A 14066-nucleotide genomic window follows, 5' to 3' on the forward strand; every position below is an offset into this window, starting at 1 on the left:
GCCTCTTATAATGGGCTTCTTATAAGTTCACCTGCACACCCCAGCGTCAGTGGGTAGGGTCTGACACATCCCACTCTGGTAAGTCTAGTGTCAGACCTAAGACAAAACGCTGGTTAATAGAGCAAATGCCTGAAAAGCCTTACATCTGATCTGTTTTTGACAAGCTCTATTGGTGAAAAATATTTAATTCCCTCCATGGGAACACAGAATTTTCCATTTGTTCATCATCAACAAAATGTAAAAATTATGAAATTATAATGAACCTTTACCTGCTCATGGTTTCATGAAAAATGAGAGTGTCTATACACCTGTTTTACTTATGACAATAGTATAACTAATGCAAAGTATGTCCTAATTTTGTTGGGTGTAGTCTCAAACCATATGTCATCATCCTTCACTTTCTTTCTGTCAGGACTGCTCAACTGTCTTGCTGCATAAGCATTTTTCTCATCAGATATCTTGTCAAACAAATGGTTCATGTATTCACAAAAACTGTGAGTTCAAATAGTGGCTGGGTATTAAACTTTTTCAATAAGTTATCACTAACCCCACTGTATTCACTAAACGTATGTACAACAGGGATATTGTCACTGTTTGTCCAGTTCCAGTCATTCAAGTTAGTCTGTGCCGTGGTACGAACTTGTTTCAAAAGACTTGGTCCACTGTTGTCATATATATAACACTTTCCGTGTCATCAGCACTATTACACGCATCATTCTAACTAAGACCTTCAAGGTCTATTTTGTCGTCACTCTCTAAAACACTATTAGCTTTCGTATTCCATCTTCATCAACACCAACACATCTGCTTGAAGTCATGATTGCAACTGATGTGAGCAAAATAATATGAATGAAGACTCTTATCTCTTGTTTCAGAAGCGTGTGATAACCTGGAGAGTGGGGAATAACCGAAGTCACATGTATAAACTTCAGCTCAGAATGCATACAAGTGGCACCTGTGGGTTAGTAACTGAACTTCATATAATGATATACAGCAGTGCATTGTCGCGAGCTGAGCTAGTCATTGGATTCCTATGTCGCGAATAACTTTTGCGAGCTAGGGTCGTCAAATGATGCGATTGGGTTAATTCTCACTGCAGCCCAATTGTCAACATAAATGCCTCTGACTGTTTTTAATAATCTATGCTCCAGTGGAGGGCAATTCAACAGAAAGTGATGGGTTCTATAATGATCTACAAAAAATAGTCAATAAAATTAACAAACAAGATATGCTACTATTACTGGGAGATTTCAATGCTAGAGCTGGTAATGAGAAAATGTAGAACAACATCGGAATTCATGGAGAAACAACCTGTAATAACAATGGAACAAAAAGAATAGATTTCACTATCTTCAATCAGTTAAAGGACAGCGACAAGTACACATGGTATGCACAAAATCAGAAATCAATTATTGATTATACAAGGTGTCTGGGTTAAAGGTATAATAATATAAAAATAACTTGAGAAATAATGGATATATTTATTGGCAGTTTGTATCTACAACTAGGGTAACTCAAAACGTTTTCTGTGTTCACTTGCGATGGTACCACATGTGCGTAACTGCATTGTTCATGAGAAGATCGCCAGTAACCATGTGGACTCCACAGCAGAAGGTGTTCTGTGTGCCTTTGCTTGTGGAGATAAAATCCGTTACACTAATACAACGTAGATTTGGCATGAGTATGGACTGTTACCAACTGATGATGTTCCCACTTATGTAACAATCATGAAATGGGACAGGTGCCTTCGAGAATCTGGGACCTTGCTGACGATGTCAGGCCGCCACGCCAAGCATGCAGTTTCAGAGGCTACTGTTGATTTAATCCACGAGTCCTTCAAGCGGAGCCCTCGTAAGTCAATTCGACAAGCAAGTAGGCATTTACAGTTACCTCGTTCGACAATACACGATGTCGTCCACAAAAGGTTGCGCCTTATGGGCGTACAAACTGCAGCTTCGTCAGAAAATCAAACCTCAGGACAAGCCACTACGGAAGGCATTCGCGGAGACAATTCTGGCAAAAATTGATGGAAACGAGGCATTCCTCGATTCGGTCTGTTTCTCGGACAAGGCTACATAACCATATTTCTGGCATGGTTACCAAGCACAATTGCCGCATGTGGAGATCTGAACCCCCCACGTAGTAAGAGAGTTGGAACGGGACTCTCCGAAAGTGAATGTGTGGTGTGGATTGTTGAAGGATAGGGTTATTGGCTTATCCTTCTTCACAGAGCCTACAGTTAATGGAACATGTTAACTAGATATGTTGGAGCAGTATGTTGTACCACAACTTCCTTGTGACGTGATCTTTCAGCAAGATGGTGCACCATGCCATTATGCGGAAGTTGTGAGGGATTTCTTGATTCGAGAGTTCCCAGATCGCTGGATTGGAAGAGGTAGTCCATCAATTGCTTGGCCCCCTAGAAGCCCCGACATTACGCCACTTGATTTTTTCCTGTGGGGGTTTGTCAAGAATCAAGTGTACCAGACACCAGTCCGTGATCTACCAGATCTGCGCCATCGCATTCGTGCAGCTAACGTAAATATTATGCCTACAATGCTGCAGAACACTTGGAGAGGAGTGGAATACTGATTAGATGTCTGTCGCACCACTAGTGGTGCGCATACCAAGGTTTATTAGGTATGTAAACAAACATTTTGAGTTAGCCTACTTGTAGAAACAAACTGCAAGTATATATCTCAACTACTTCTCAAGTTATTAAATTTTATATTATTATACCTTTAACCTGGACACCTTGTATAATTTGTAATGGTAAATTGGCAGATTTAGTCTTGGATACAAGAGTCTATCGAGGCCCTGAATTGGAAACCGACCACTATGTATTAGTAGCATCTATTCGTCTGAGGCCTAGATTGTATAAAAGAAAGAAACAAACACAAGAAATTAAAACTTCTTGCAAGGTTAACCTACTAAGAGACCCCAGTATAAAATGGCTGTACCAGTACAGACTTAATAATCTTACAAAGATGACACCGGTTAGTGACAATGTGGAAGTGGAGTGGTCTAATTTGTGTTCAGTTTTAAAGCACCCTGCTTTTCAGAGTTTGGGAGTTAAGAAAAAATGGCAGAGGAAAAAGGGTTTAAGAATCTGGGATGAAGAAACTGAAAGAGTTATTTCAGACAAAAGAAAAACTTATAAAACTTTTGTCAACTAGTAAATTAGAAGATTAAATAGAGTATCACCACAAGAGAGTAATAGCAAACAGGGAAGTGCAGGAAAAGCACAGAAAAAATTGGGAAAACTTTGTTTCACACCTGGACACTGATATAACAAGACCACAACCACAGACCTATTAAATACTCAAGAAACTGATGAATGATGTAAAAGAAGACATACACATTAATGCAATACCTCTAACGGAGTGGCTCATTTATTTTCAGAACCTTTGGAGGCGTTCAAATATTGAGCCATTTCTTTTGCCATGACCACTTAACAAGTCTTCGGAAACCATTACACTCGATGAACTGGAGCTAGTACTCAAAAAAACTTAGAAATGGAAAAGCATCTGGAGAAAACTCAATAAACACAGAACTATTCAAGTACTCCAGTGACATATTCAAGCAAAATATTTCTCAGTTTCATCAATATAATTGGGAATGGCAACAGACCACCAGAGAATTGGCAAAAAGCTATAGTTATTCCTCTTTATAAGAAGGGCAGTGTGAAAGATTGTGGAAATTACAGAGGGATAAGAATACTCAACTCAGGTTACAAAATTTACTCTAACATTGTCACAGAAAAATTATTCAGGCATTATGAAAATGTGATTGGAAATGAACAAGATGGATTTTGAAAAGAACGCTCATGTGCTGATGTTTACTTTACCTTGAAAGTCTTAGTAGAAAAACACAGGGAATTTAACTTGGAAACTCACATAGCATTTGTTGATTTGTCCGGCTCCATGGCTAAATGGTTTGTGTGCTGGCCTTTGGTCCAGAGGGTCCCGGGTTTGATTCCCAGCCGGGTCGGAGGTTTTAACCTTCATTGGTTAATTCCAATGGCTCGGGGGCTGGGTGTTTGTGCTGTCCCCAAAATCCCTGCAACTAACACACCACACATAACACTATCCTCCACCACAGTAACACGCAGTTACCTACACGTCAGATGCCACCCACCCTCATCAGATGGTCTATCTTTACAAGGACTGCACTCGGCTAGAAAACGCCACACAAAATTATTATTATTTGATGATTTTAAGAAAGCCTTTGACCTAGTTAACAGGAACAGACTTCAGTGACAACCTTATTTTAGTAAAGTTAGGAAATCATCAGACTGAATGGGAACCGATCAGCAGAGGTGTGAGACAAGGTTGTGGACTTTCTCCTTTGTTGTTCCTAATCTACATGAACAACATAATGCAGGAATGGATGCATGAAAGACATGGATCAATCCCAGTCAGTAGATATCTCACACATCTAGAGGCCATACTCTTTGCTGATGATGATGTATTGGCATCATCATCAGAAGATGATCTTCAGTGGTCAGTATTTAATATCCAGAAAGTCTCTTCAAAATTCAAAATGATCATTTCACTAGAAAAGAGCAAAATAATTGCCTTTAAGGGGAAGGACTCTATCCTCAGTAAAATTTGTTTAGATAATAAAATTTTGGAAAGAGTCAATAAATTCAATTATCTTGGATACAATTTATCTCACCAAGAGGAAAATGATACATACATTATCATTATAGACTGTTATGCCTTTTGGCATTCAGTCTGCAAGCCCCTGTGAATTTACTAAACGACGCCACAATCCTCTATTTGCAACTAGCGCTGTGGCCTAATTTAGTTCTATACCTCTTATCTTTAAATCGTTAGAAACTAAGTCCAACCATCATCGTCTTGGTCTCCCTCTACTTTTCCTAGCCTCCACAACACAGTCCATTATTCTCCTAGGTAATCTATCCTCCTCCATATTCGCCTCACATGACCCCACCACCAAAGCCAGTTTATGCGTACAGCTTCATCCATCGAGTTAATTCATAACTTAGCCTTTATCTCCTCATTCTGAGTACCCTCCTGCCATTGTTCCCACCTGTTTGTACCAGCAATCATTCTCACTGCTTTCATGTCTGTCACTTCTAACTTATGAATAAGATATCCTGAGTCCACCCAGTTTTCGCTCCCGTAAAGCAAAGTTGGTCTGAAAACAGACCGATGTAAAGATAGTTTCATATGGGAGCTGACTTTCTTCTTACAGAATACTGTTGATCGAAATCTGCAAGCTCACTGCATTAGCTTTACACCTTGATTCAATCTCACTATATTACCAATCTGGGAGAACACACAACCTAAATACTTGAAATTATCTACCTGTTCCAGCATTGTATCACCAATCTGACATTCAATTCTTTTGAATTTCTTTTTCTACTGACATTAATTTAGTCTTCAAAAGGTTAATTTTCATACCATACTCATTGCACCTATTTTCAAGTTTCAAGACTGCAGGCTTTCAGCAAAATCTGCCATTGAGACCAAGTTGTCAGCATAAGCCAGACTGCTTACTACATTTCCACCTAACTGAATCCCTCCCTGCCACTTTATACCTTTCAGCAGATGTCCCACGTAAACTACGAACAGCAAAGGTGAAAGATTACAGCCTTGTCTAACCCCTGTAAGTACCCTGAACCAAGAACTCATTCTTGATATCTCTGCAAAAATAAACAAGTTTATCAGAAGAACAGGAATTACAAATCACATTATGAAGCCATCTCTTGTCCAAAAACACACTCGCTTAAGTTTTCATAACACTTTAGCCAGACCAACCTTTTGCTAAGGCAGTGAGGCATGGACAATAAGAACTCAAGACATTTCTAGAATTACAGGACGTGAAATGACATTTATGCACTTAACAGCAGGCTATACAAAATAAGATCATAAAAGAAATGAAGATGTGCTTAAGGGACTGAATGTGAAACTAGTAATCAATTACATATATGATTACCAAGAAAACTGGAAAAGTCACGTTCAAAGGATGGAATCTGGAAGACTACCAAAAGAGATCCTACGCTACCGACCAAGAGGACACAGATAGAATGCCCAATGAAGCAATGGAAAGAAAATGCAAGACCGTAGCGGCCACATGGCCCAATACTTGGAAGGACGATGATGATTATGATGATGATGATGAATCTACCATTAATCCCACAGTCTCCCAGTACTGCGAACATCTTTTCCCTCAGTACCCTGTCATATGCTTTCTCTAGATACATAAACATAACTGTCTATTCTTCTCGTAGCATTTTTCAATCACCTGGCGCATACTAAAAATTTGATCCTGGTTTTCATCCAACTTCCTCTCAACCACTGATCGAAACCTCCCTTCAATTTTCAATTTATAAATGCTTAAAAATAGCCAACCTGTTATAGACCAATCTAGGGTCAAATCCATTTCCATTGAAGTCTTACAGCATGATTCACATGTATTTTCAAGTATAGTGATGAAATTACATTAATAGTGGTGGTGGTGGTGATTGTTTTAAGAGGAAGTACAACTAGGCAACCATCCTCAATTACATTAATAAGATGATAAACATGTCTGTCCATTGCATCTACGTCTAAAGCATGTGAGCTTAACCTTGAAAATAAATTTGTTTCATACAACTGAGCTGTGACTTCATTAGGTATGTTCCGTTTCATGACTAAACTTAAACCATTACATGTATTCTCTCTGAAATACATCTCAGTAAGTTTGCACAAATTAACATCATCTTTCGAAGGAACATACAGATTACCCCTATTCTTAAAGTAAATGAACAGATAGGATTTTCTTTCTCTATAACTGCTTCCTTACAAGTAACACATTGTAGAGAACTGACTAACTTATTTACCACAAATTCTGAAATAGGCCTATATTCAATAATATTCTGTGAAAATAATGTGAGAGATGAATAGGAAGGTAAATAATAATGGTCACTATTTTCAACAACAGCTATCTAGCAGTGTGACTCATCATCATGTCCCATGAACTGAGTACTTTTGACATCCCTCGTGCAGTTTACAGAAAGCATGCAAATATTTGCTTGGGATATACAATACCCTGTCTGCTATATTACACCACATTCCTGACAAACGCTTAAATGCTGCTTTCAACTGCAGGCAAGTTGGGTTGACATTCCACCCTCCACATTGCCTTATGAGCCCAAAAAATAACTCTGCATGATCTTGGCTTAACTTGTAGGGAAGGAGATAGTTGATAGTTTTACATACTTTTCATACAAATATTGAACTGATATAAGGGAGACCTTAACTCACAAATCCAACCTTTCTGTTAGAAGTCATCATTTTTGTTTATATTCTTTCTCACAATACAATGAATCAATATAAGCAAGGGCCTCAAATATGAAGGGACACCGAACATACTCATTCTGCATTGAAAGAAGGGCTTTGAAATCTCTACCAAACTTACTGGATGAATTAAGTACATCAAATATCTTATCAATGATATTAAAAAATTTCACTGTTTCTTCACAATTCTGAAAATCCTCCAATTTAAGAACCTTACTGCAATATTCTAATGACTCTGCTACTGATCTGCTCAGGGTCTGCACAGCTAGTCGAACACGCATTTTGTGTTGTAGCAAAATATGTGCTTTGAGGTTAGTTTGTTACCTCAGCGTAAACCCTCAGCACTCTGTAGCTTAAAAAGTGATTCGATACACGACCACTGAATGACACCTTCTTTAGTAAAAATTACCTGTTTTTCGGCTAAACAGTTGCGTACAAGTTTAACCATATGACAAGCATCTACTAAAACAGCAGTTGATGCATTATGTATTACAGGATGGGGAAAACATGTCTGCAATTCATTTAAATGATGTAAATTTGCACCCAAACTTCTTTTTTTTTTGCTAGTTGTTTTACGTCGCACCGACACAGATAGGTCTTATGGCGACGATGGGACAGGAAAAGCCTAGGAGTGGGAAGGAAGCGGCCGTGGCCTTAATTAAGGTACAGCCCCAGCATTTGCCTGGTGTGAAAATGGGAAACCACGGAAAACCATTTTCAGGGCTGCCGACAGTGGGGTTCGAACCTACTATCTCCCGAATACTGGATACTGGCCGCACTTAAGCGACTGCAGCTATCGAGCTCGGTACCCAAACTTCTTGCCATGCTTACACTGTGCTACAGTAACATCAATTTCATGCAATTTTTCTATACAATTTATCATTAGAAATGCCCTCTCCTTACCTGAGAGAGAATTATGAAAAAAATATCCACAAGGAATTTTCAAACTGTCATTCACAGCAGTACACATAACACACACCATTTTTGCAGTAGCCAAGCTATACCTGTTCATTTCTGTGCCCATGTCAATGTAACCTACGATTTTATTTCCAGTAAATTCAACATGTTCCTTTAGGCACATATCATCAATAGAGAGACAGACAACTGGAACCACACCCCTTTCCCTACTCTTCCTTACCATCACCTCAACAGCACTGAAGCATTCCACACTGAAACTCTCATGTACCAAGAACGTATTGACCTTAAACGTGGAAGAGCATTGTTAAATTTTGATCTAAGGCATATGTCCTTGGAGAAAAATAATTTAATGTTAGGGCACATGATCTCAGTGAATGATCATATGAACCACTTCGTTTGTTTGAGAATTTTTCCTAGCTCTGTCTAACAAGCAACACATCAGAAGGAGGGCGGCTTTCTAAAATTTCTGCATTGCTTTCTAATAAAAAGTTTTCTTGCACTACCTTCTTGATAAGTCTTAATCTTTCTTTCATGCCTCTAACTTTTTGCTGTAACACTTTTATTTTTTTCTTTGCACTACAAATTTCTTCTTTTGAATCATTAAATTCCTCCATTAGTTTCCTTTTGCACGATGTAAACTGTTCTGGACTATTAGGCCTACCATCTAAAGAATAAACTGCACTATCACCATCACTTACTTGCTGAACACTGCTTACACTACACTTATTCTACTATTACATTCCTCGGCATAGGTGGTTTTCGCTGTCTCTTCGCAAGATTCTGCAAGTATGCTGGATAAACAGGAAAAATGCTGGGAATGACATATTTCAATCTTTTTGTCTGACCTGTCAGATCTATTGTAGATCTTCTGGGTGGAAATCCGGATGCCGGTTGTGGCTTCTAATTGCCTTAATCCATACATACATTATCATTATAGACCGTTATGCCTTTCAGCGTTCACTCTGCAAGTCTTTGTGAATTTACTAAACGTCGCCACAATCCTCTGTTTGCAAATAGTGCTGCGGCTCATTTTGTTCTATACTTCTTATCCTTAAATCGTTAGAAACCGAGTCTAACCATTGTCTCCCTCTACTCCTCTTACCTTCCATAACAGAGTCCATTATTCTCCTATGTAACCTATCCTCCTCCATTCATCTCACATGACCCCACCACTGAAACCGCATCATGCGCACAGCTTCATCCACTGAGTTAATTCCTAACTTAGCCTTTATCTTCTCATTCCAGCAACCTCCTGCCATTGTTCCCACCTGTTTGCACCAGCAATTATTCTTGCTGCTTTCATGTCTGTTACTTTTAACCTATGAATAAGCTACCGTATCCTGAGTCCACACAGCATTCACTCCCGTAAACCAAATTTGGTCTGAAAACAGACTGATGTAAAGATAGTTTTGTCTGGGAGCTGACTTCCTTCTTACAGAATACTGTTGATCGCAACTGCGAGCTCACTGCATTAGCTTTATTACACCTTGAATCAATCTCACTTACAATATTACCATCCTGGGAGAACACACAACCTAAATACGTAAAATTATCTACCACTTCCAACTTTGTATCACCAGTCTGACATTCAATTCTGTTGAATTTCTTAACTACTGACATCAATTTTCTCTTCAAGAGGCTAATTTTCATACCATACTCATTGCACCTATTTTTAAGTTCCAAGATATTAGATTGCAGGTTTTCGGCACAATCTGCCATTAGGACCAAGTCGTCAGCATAGGTCAGACTGCTTACTACATTTCCACCTAACTGAATCCCTTCCTGCCACTTTACACCTTTCAGCTGATGTTCCATGTAAACTGTGAACGGCAAAGGTGAAAGATTACAGCCTTGTAATCATTCTACCATCAATTCTCACTTAAGCCCAATTGTCAACATAAATGCCTTTGATTGATTTTAATAACTACCCCTTAATTCCACAGTCACCCAGTATGGCAAACATCTTTCCCCTCGGCATGCTGTCATATGCTTCCTCTAGACCTACGAAACAAACAACTGTCTATTCCTCTCGTAACATTTTTCAGTTACCTGGTGCATACTGAAAATCTGATCCTGACAGCCCCTCTGTGGTCTGAAACCACACTGGTTCCTCTCAACCACTGATCGCACCCTCCTTTCCAAGATGCCAGTGAATACTTTGCCTGGTATACTAATCAATTAGATAACTCGATAGTTGTTGCAATCTTTCCTGTTCCCTTGTTTATAGTTAGGAGCAATTACTGCTTTTGTCCAATCTGAAGGTACATTACCAACACTCCATGCTAATCTTACTACTCTATGAAGCCGTTTCATCACTGTCTTCCCACTATACTTCACCATTTCAGGTCTAATTTCATCTATACCTGCTGCTTTATGATAATGGAGTTTATTTACCATACTTTCCACTTCCTCAAGTGTAATTTCACCAACATTTTCTTCCTCCCCATGAGCTTGGTTGTTCGCGGCACAACCAGGAAGGGTTCCTTTTCTGTTGAGAAGAGTTCCAACATATTCCCTTCACCTGTCCAGTGATTCCCTGGGATCTATTATGAGTTCACCTGAATTATCCAAAATACTGTTCATTTCCTTTTTCCCTCCCTTCCTAATATTCTTTATTACTGCCCAGAAAGGATTCCCTGTTGCCTGACCTAGCTTTTCCAGGTTATTACCAAAATCTTCCCACGACTTCTTTTTGGATTCAACAACTATTTGTTTCGCTCTGTTTCTTTCATCTACGTACAATTCCCTGTCTGCATCGATTCTTGTTTGGAGCCATTTCTGATAAGCCTTCTTTTTAGGTTTACATGCTGCTCTCAGTTCATCATTTCACCAAGATGTTTGCTTTTTCCCATCTTTACACACTATCATTCCTAGGCATTCCCTTGCTGTTTCTACTACAGCATCCCTGTATGCCACCCATTCTCTTTCTAGATCCTCAACCTGCTTACTGTCCACTGTTCGAAACTTCTCACTAATCATATCCATGTACTTCTAATTTCCTTATCCTGGAGATTTTCTACCCTTATTCGTTTGGAGACAGATTTCACTTTCTCTACCCTAGGCCTAGAGGTACTTCGTTCACAACAGATCAGATAGTGGTCTGTATCATCGAAAAATTCCCAAAAAACCTGTACATTCCGAACAGACTTCCTGAATTCAAAGTCGGTTACAACATAGTCTATTATGGACCTGGAACCCCTAGCCTCCCATGTGTAACTGTGAATAACCTTATGCTTAAAGAACGTATTCATAACTGCTAAACCCATACTAGCACAGAAGTCCAGCAAACGCTTCCCATTCCCATTAGCTTCCATATCTTCCCCACATTTAATCACCCTTTTGTATCCTTCAGTTCTATTTCCAACTCTCGCATTGAAATCACCCAATAGTACTATCCTATGCTGTTGACTCTGACTACGACGTCACTCAATGCTTCATTAAACTTATCAACTTCATCCTCATCTGCACCCTCACATGGTGAATACAGTGACACAATTCTCGTCCTAATTCCTCCAACTGGCAAATCTACCCACATAATTTGCTCATTTACATGCTTAACAGAAACTATGTTGCGTGCAATAGTATTCCTGATAAGCACCCTATCCCAGATACTGCCCTTCCCTTTTTAGCACCCGTCAAGTGCAGTTTATAATCCTATCTCTTCCTCATTATTTCCCCTTACCCGAATATCACTTACTCCTAGTACATCCAGTTTTGTTGACTCAGCCAGTTCTACTTTCTTTCTTCCATAACCCCTATTAATATTGATAGCTTCCCATTGAATTCCATTTTGTTTGCCAAGTTGTTTCCAAGGAGTCCCTCGCCTGTGAAACGGGAGTGGGACTCCGTTACTCCCATAGGTCCGAGGCTTGCTTAAAATGTTCTGAGCTCGGTAAATTCATGAAGCAGGATGCTACCCTACTTACACATAGTCCATGTGAGGATCCCTCCTCTAATGGGTTAGGGACCACTGGTGTATTGCATAGTCCTGGCTGCCTGAGCACAAAGTGGGCCACGACTCAGAATATGTCCAAGATGCCCACTCCCATTCCACAGCAACTGGGATCCCGACATTCAGGACCACTTACGAGGCCAGTCAGCCGTTGCCCATGGTTCACGAACTAGGACGTGACTACAGTAGCCCACACCATGAACCGAGGCTTAATCCATGATTCTCTTAAATCCTCTCTGGCTGGAAACCTATTTAGAGGCAAAAAAACATTTGATCAGACCTGATGTAGAGCTAATCTGGCATACTATTAAATAACGCCCAGGCCTATTTTGACTTATGCAAGCTACTAATCCTTCCACTCTAATTTTAACAGTAATTTTGACACCCTAACAACATACTTTTAAGGAACAGAAGAGACGGAGACGATTATTATTCAATAACTAACAAAACCAAAACAAAAACTTAACCTATAACGAGTGTTGTACCAACTGCTATTACTGTTATCATCGTTATTATTATTACTACTACTACGCCGCTGGCTCAGGATAGAAGGTCGTTGGACGAGGACAGTCTTGCTACCAACCAACCATCAGGTTGAGGAGAATGAGAAAGACGTCACTCTCCATCACAAGGGGGCTAACGCCAACAAATATACATCGAAAGAAAGTGATCTCTCTCCTACATAATTAGGCATCTTTAATAGTTGATTTAAGTGCATTAATAACTAGAGAATAATTGTACATGAGCACATGTAAGCCAATTACCGGTGTATTTAAATCCCAATTCCTTCCTTCATCTTACTTCGTGAATACGAAAAGACACACTCAAATACCACGCAGGTATTCATCATTCTGCCACACAGTAGCCTGCCGAATAATGAACGCAAAATGTACATAAAAACAGCATAAACCAAAACTGCGCACAACACGCTAACATACAATAATGTTTACAGTACTATAGGTATGTAGTGACGTAAGATGGCGGCGACCGCAAGTTCCCGGCTTCACTAGCACCAATACTATGATACATATCCTCTTTGCGAGATAGAGCGCTGCCAGACTACACTGAGGTATTAAGTTATGCGTTGGTCGAATATATCAAAATTACTTTGCTTCATGTTGACTTCTCTATATAAATTCCGGCCCATGGTGTATGTGTCAATGAATTAGTCCTATACACCCAACATAATGATACCATTGCCGTAGTCTTAGGACAATTAGAGAAGAAGTTACTTGGTGAAGGAATGTTAAAAAAAATATCAAGTAGGTATTTTAAAATATGTCCATGTTTAGTATCATTGGGAACAGCAATTCAAATAGGATTTGCGTCGCACGACGTTGTCATGAAAACCCAGCGGCACAATCCAATTCATTTGTGGTTAATAAGTTGTCACTACCGTATGTACTTTGAACTGTATTCTTACCGTTGTGAGGTCGATATCGGGATTCCTGGCTGTTGGGTGATGACTCCCTCCCAACAAGTAGGCGAGGAGAACGCTTGTTACGGCGACTGCAGTTAACGCCATTGTACACCAGTTTAGATTTCTCATCTTCACTCGCTTCCGAACAATCTGGTGAACTGAGTTCCGGCTTAAGAAAATGTGTTATCATTCCGACCTTCAGTCCCAAGAATCGCAAGCTGCATATTTATCTTCTCAATGTTTACCACCTTTGTATGATTAGCCTTTGCTGGCGAGATCTAGTGTTTACAGTGCACTATGTCTTCTGGTATAGGGTAGAACCACGGCCGACTTGATGCATCGCTCTAGCCAGCTCCTCACAGGCCTTGACAATCGGGTCCACGCACTGTAATCGGAGTTATTTCATAGCTCGATACGTGGCGCTGGCGGCCTAAGCTTTTGCTAGGGAGTAAAGAACTCTGGAAGGGGG

General features: G+C 39.7%; 1 protein-coding gene across 2 annotated transcripts in view; it reads right to left on the bottom strand.

The window, feature by feature from the left end:
• The window catches only part of LOC136867149 (gastric triacylglycerol lipase-like), an 82836-nt gene extending 68983 nt beyond the window's left edge, over positions 1-13853 (bottom strand). The window contains exon 1 of one of the 2 annotated variants that reach the window (XM_067144259.2): positions 13601-13853. In XM_067144259.2, the coding sequence (XP_067000360.2) occupies positions 13601-13787 (187 nt within the window). In that variant the 5' untranslated portion in view covers positions 13788-13853. Of the gene's footprint in view, positions 1-12941; positions 12993-13600 lie in introns of those variants that run through there. The other variant, XM_067144260.2, reaches the window with a different exon arrangement.
• Between the last annotated feature and the right edge of the window lie 213 nt (positions 13854-14066).

This window comes from Anabrus simplex, chromosome 3, assembly GCF_040414725.1.
Source record: "Anabrus simplex isolate iqAnaSimp1 chromosome 3, ASM4041472v1, whole genome shotgun sequence".
In the NCBI taxonomy this organism is placed as follows: Eukaryota; Metazoa; Arthropoda; class Insecta; order Orthoptera; family Tettigoniidae; genus Anabrus; species Anabrus simplex.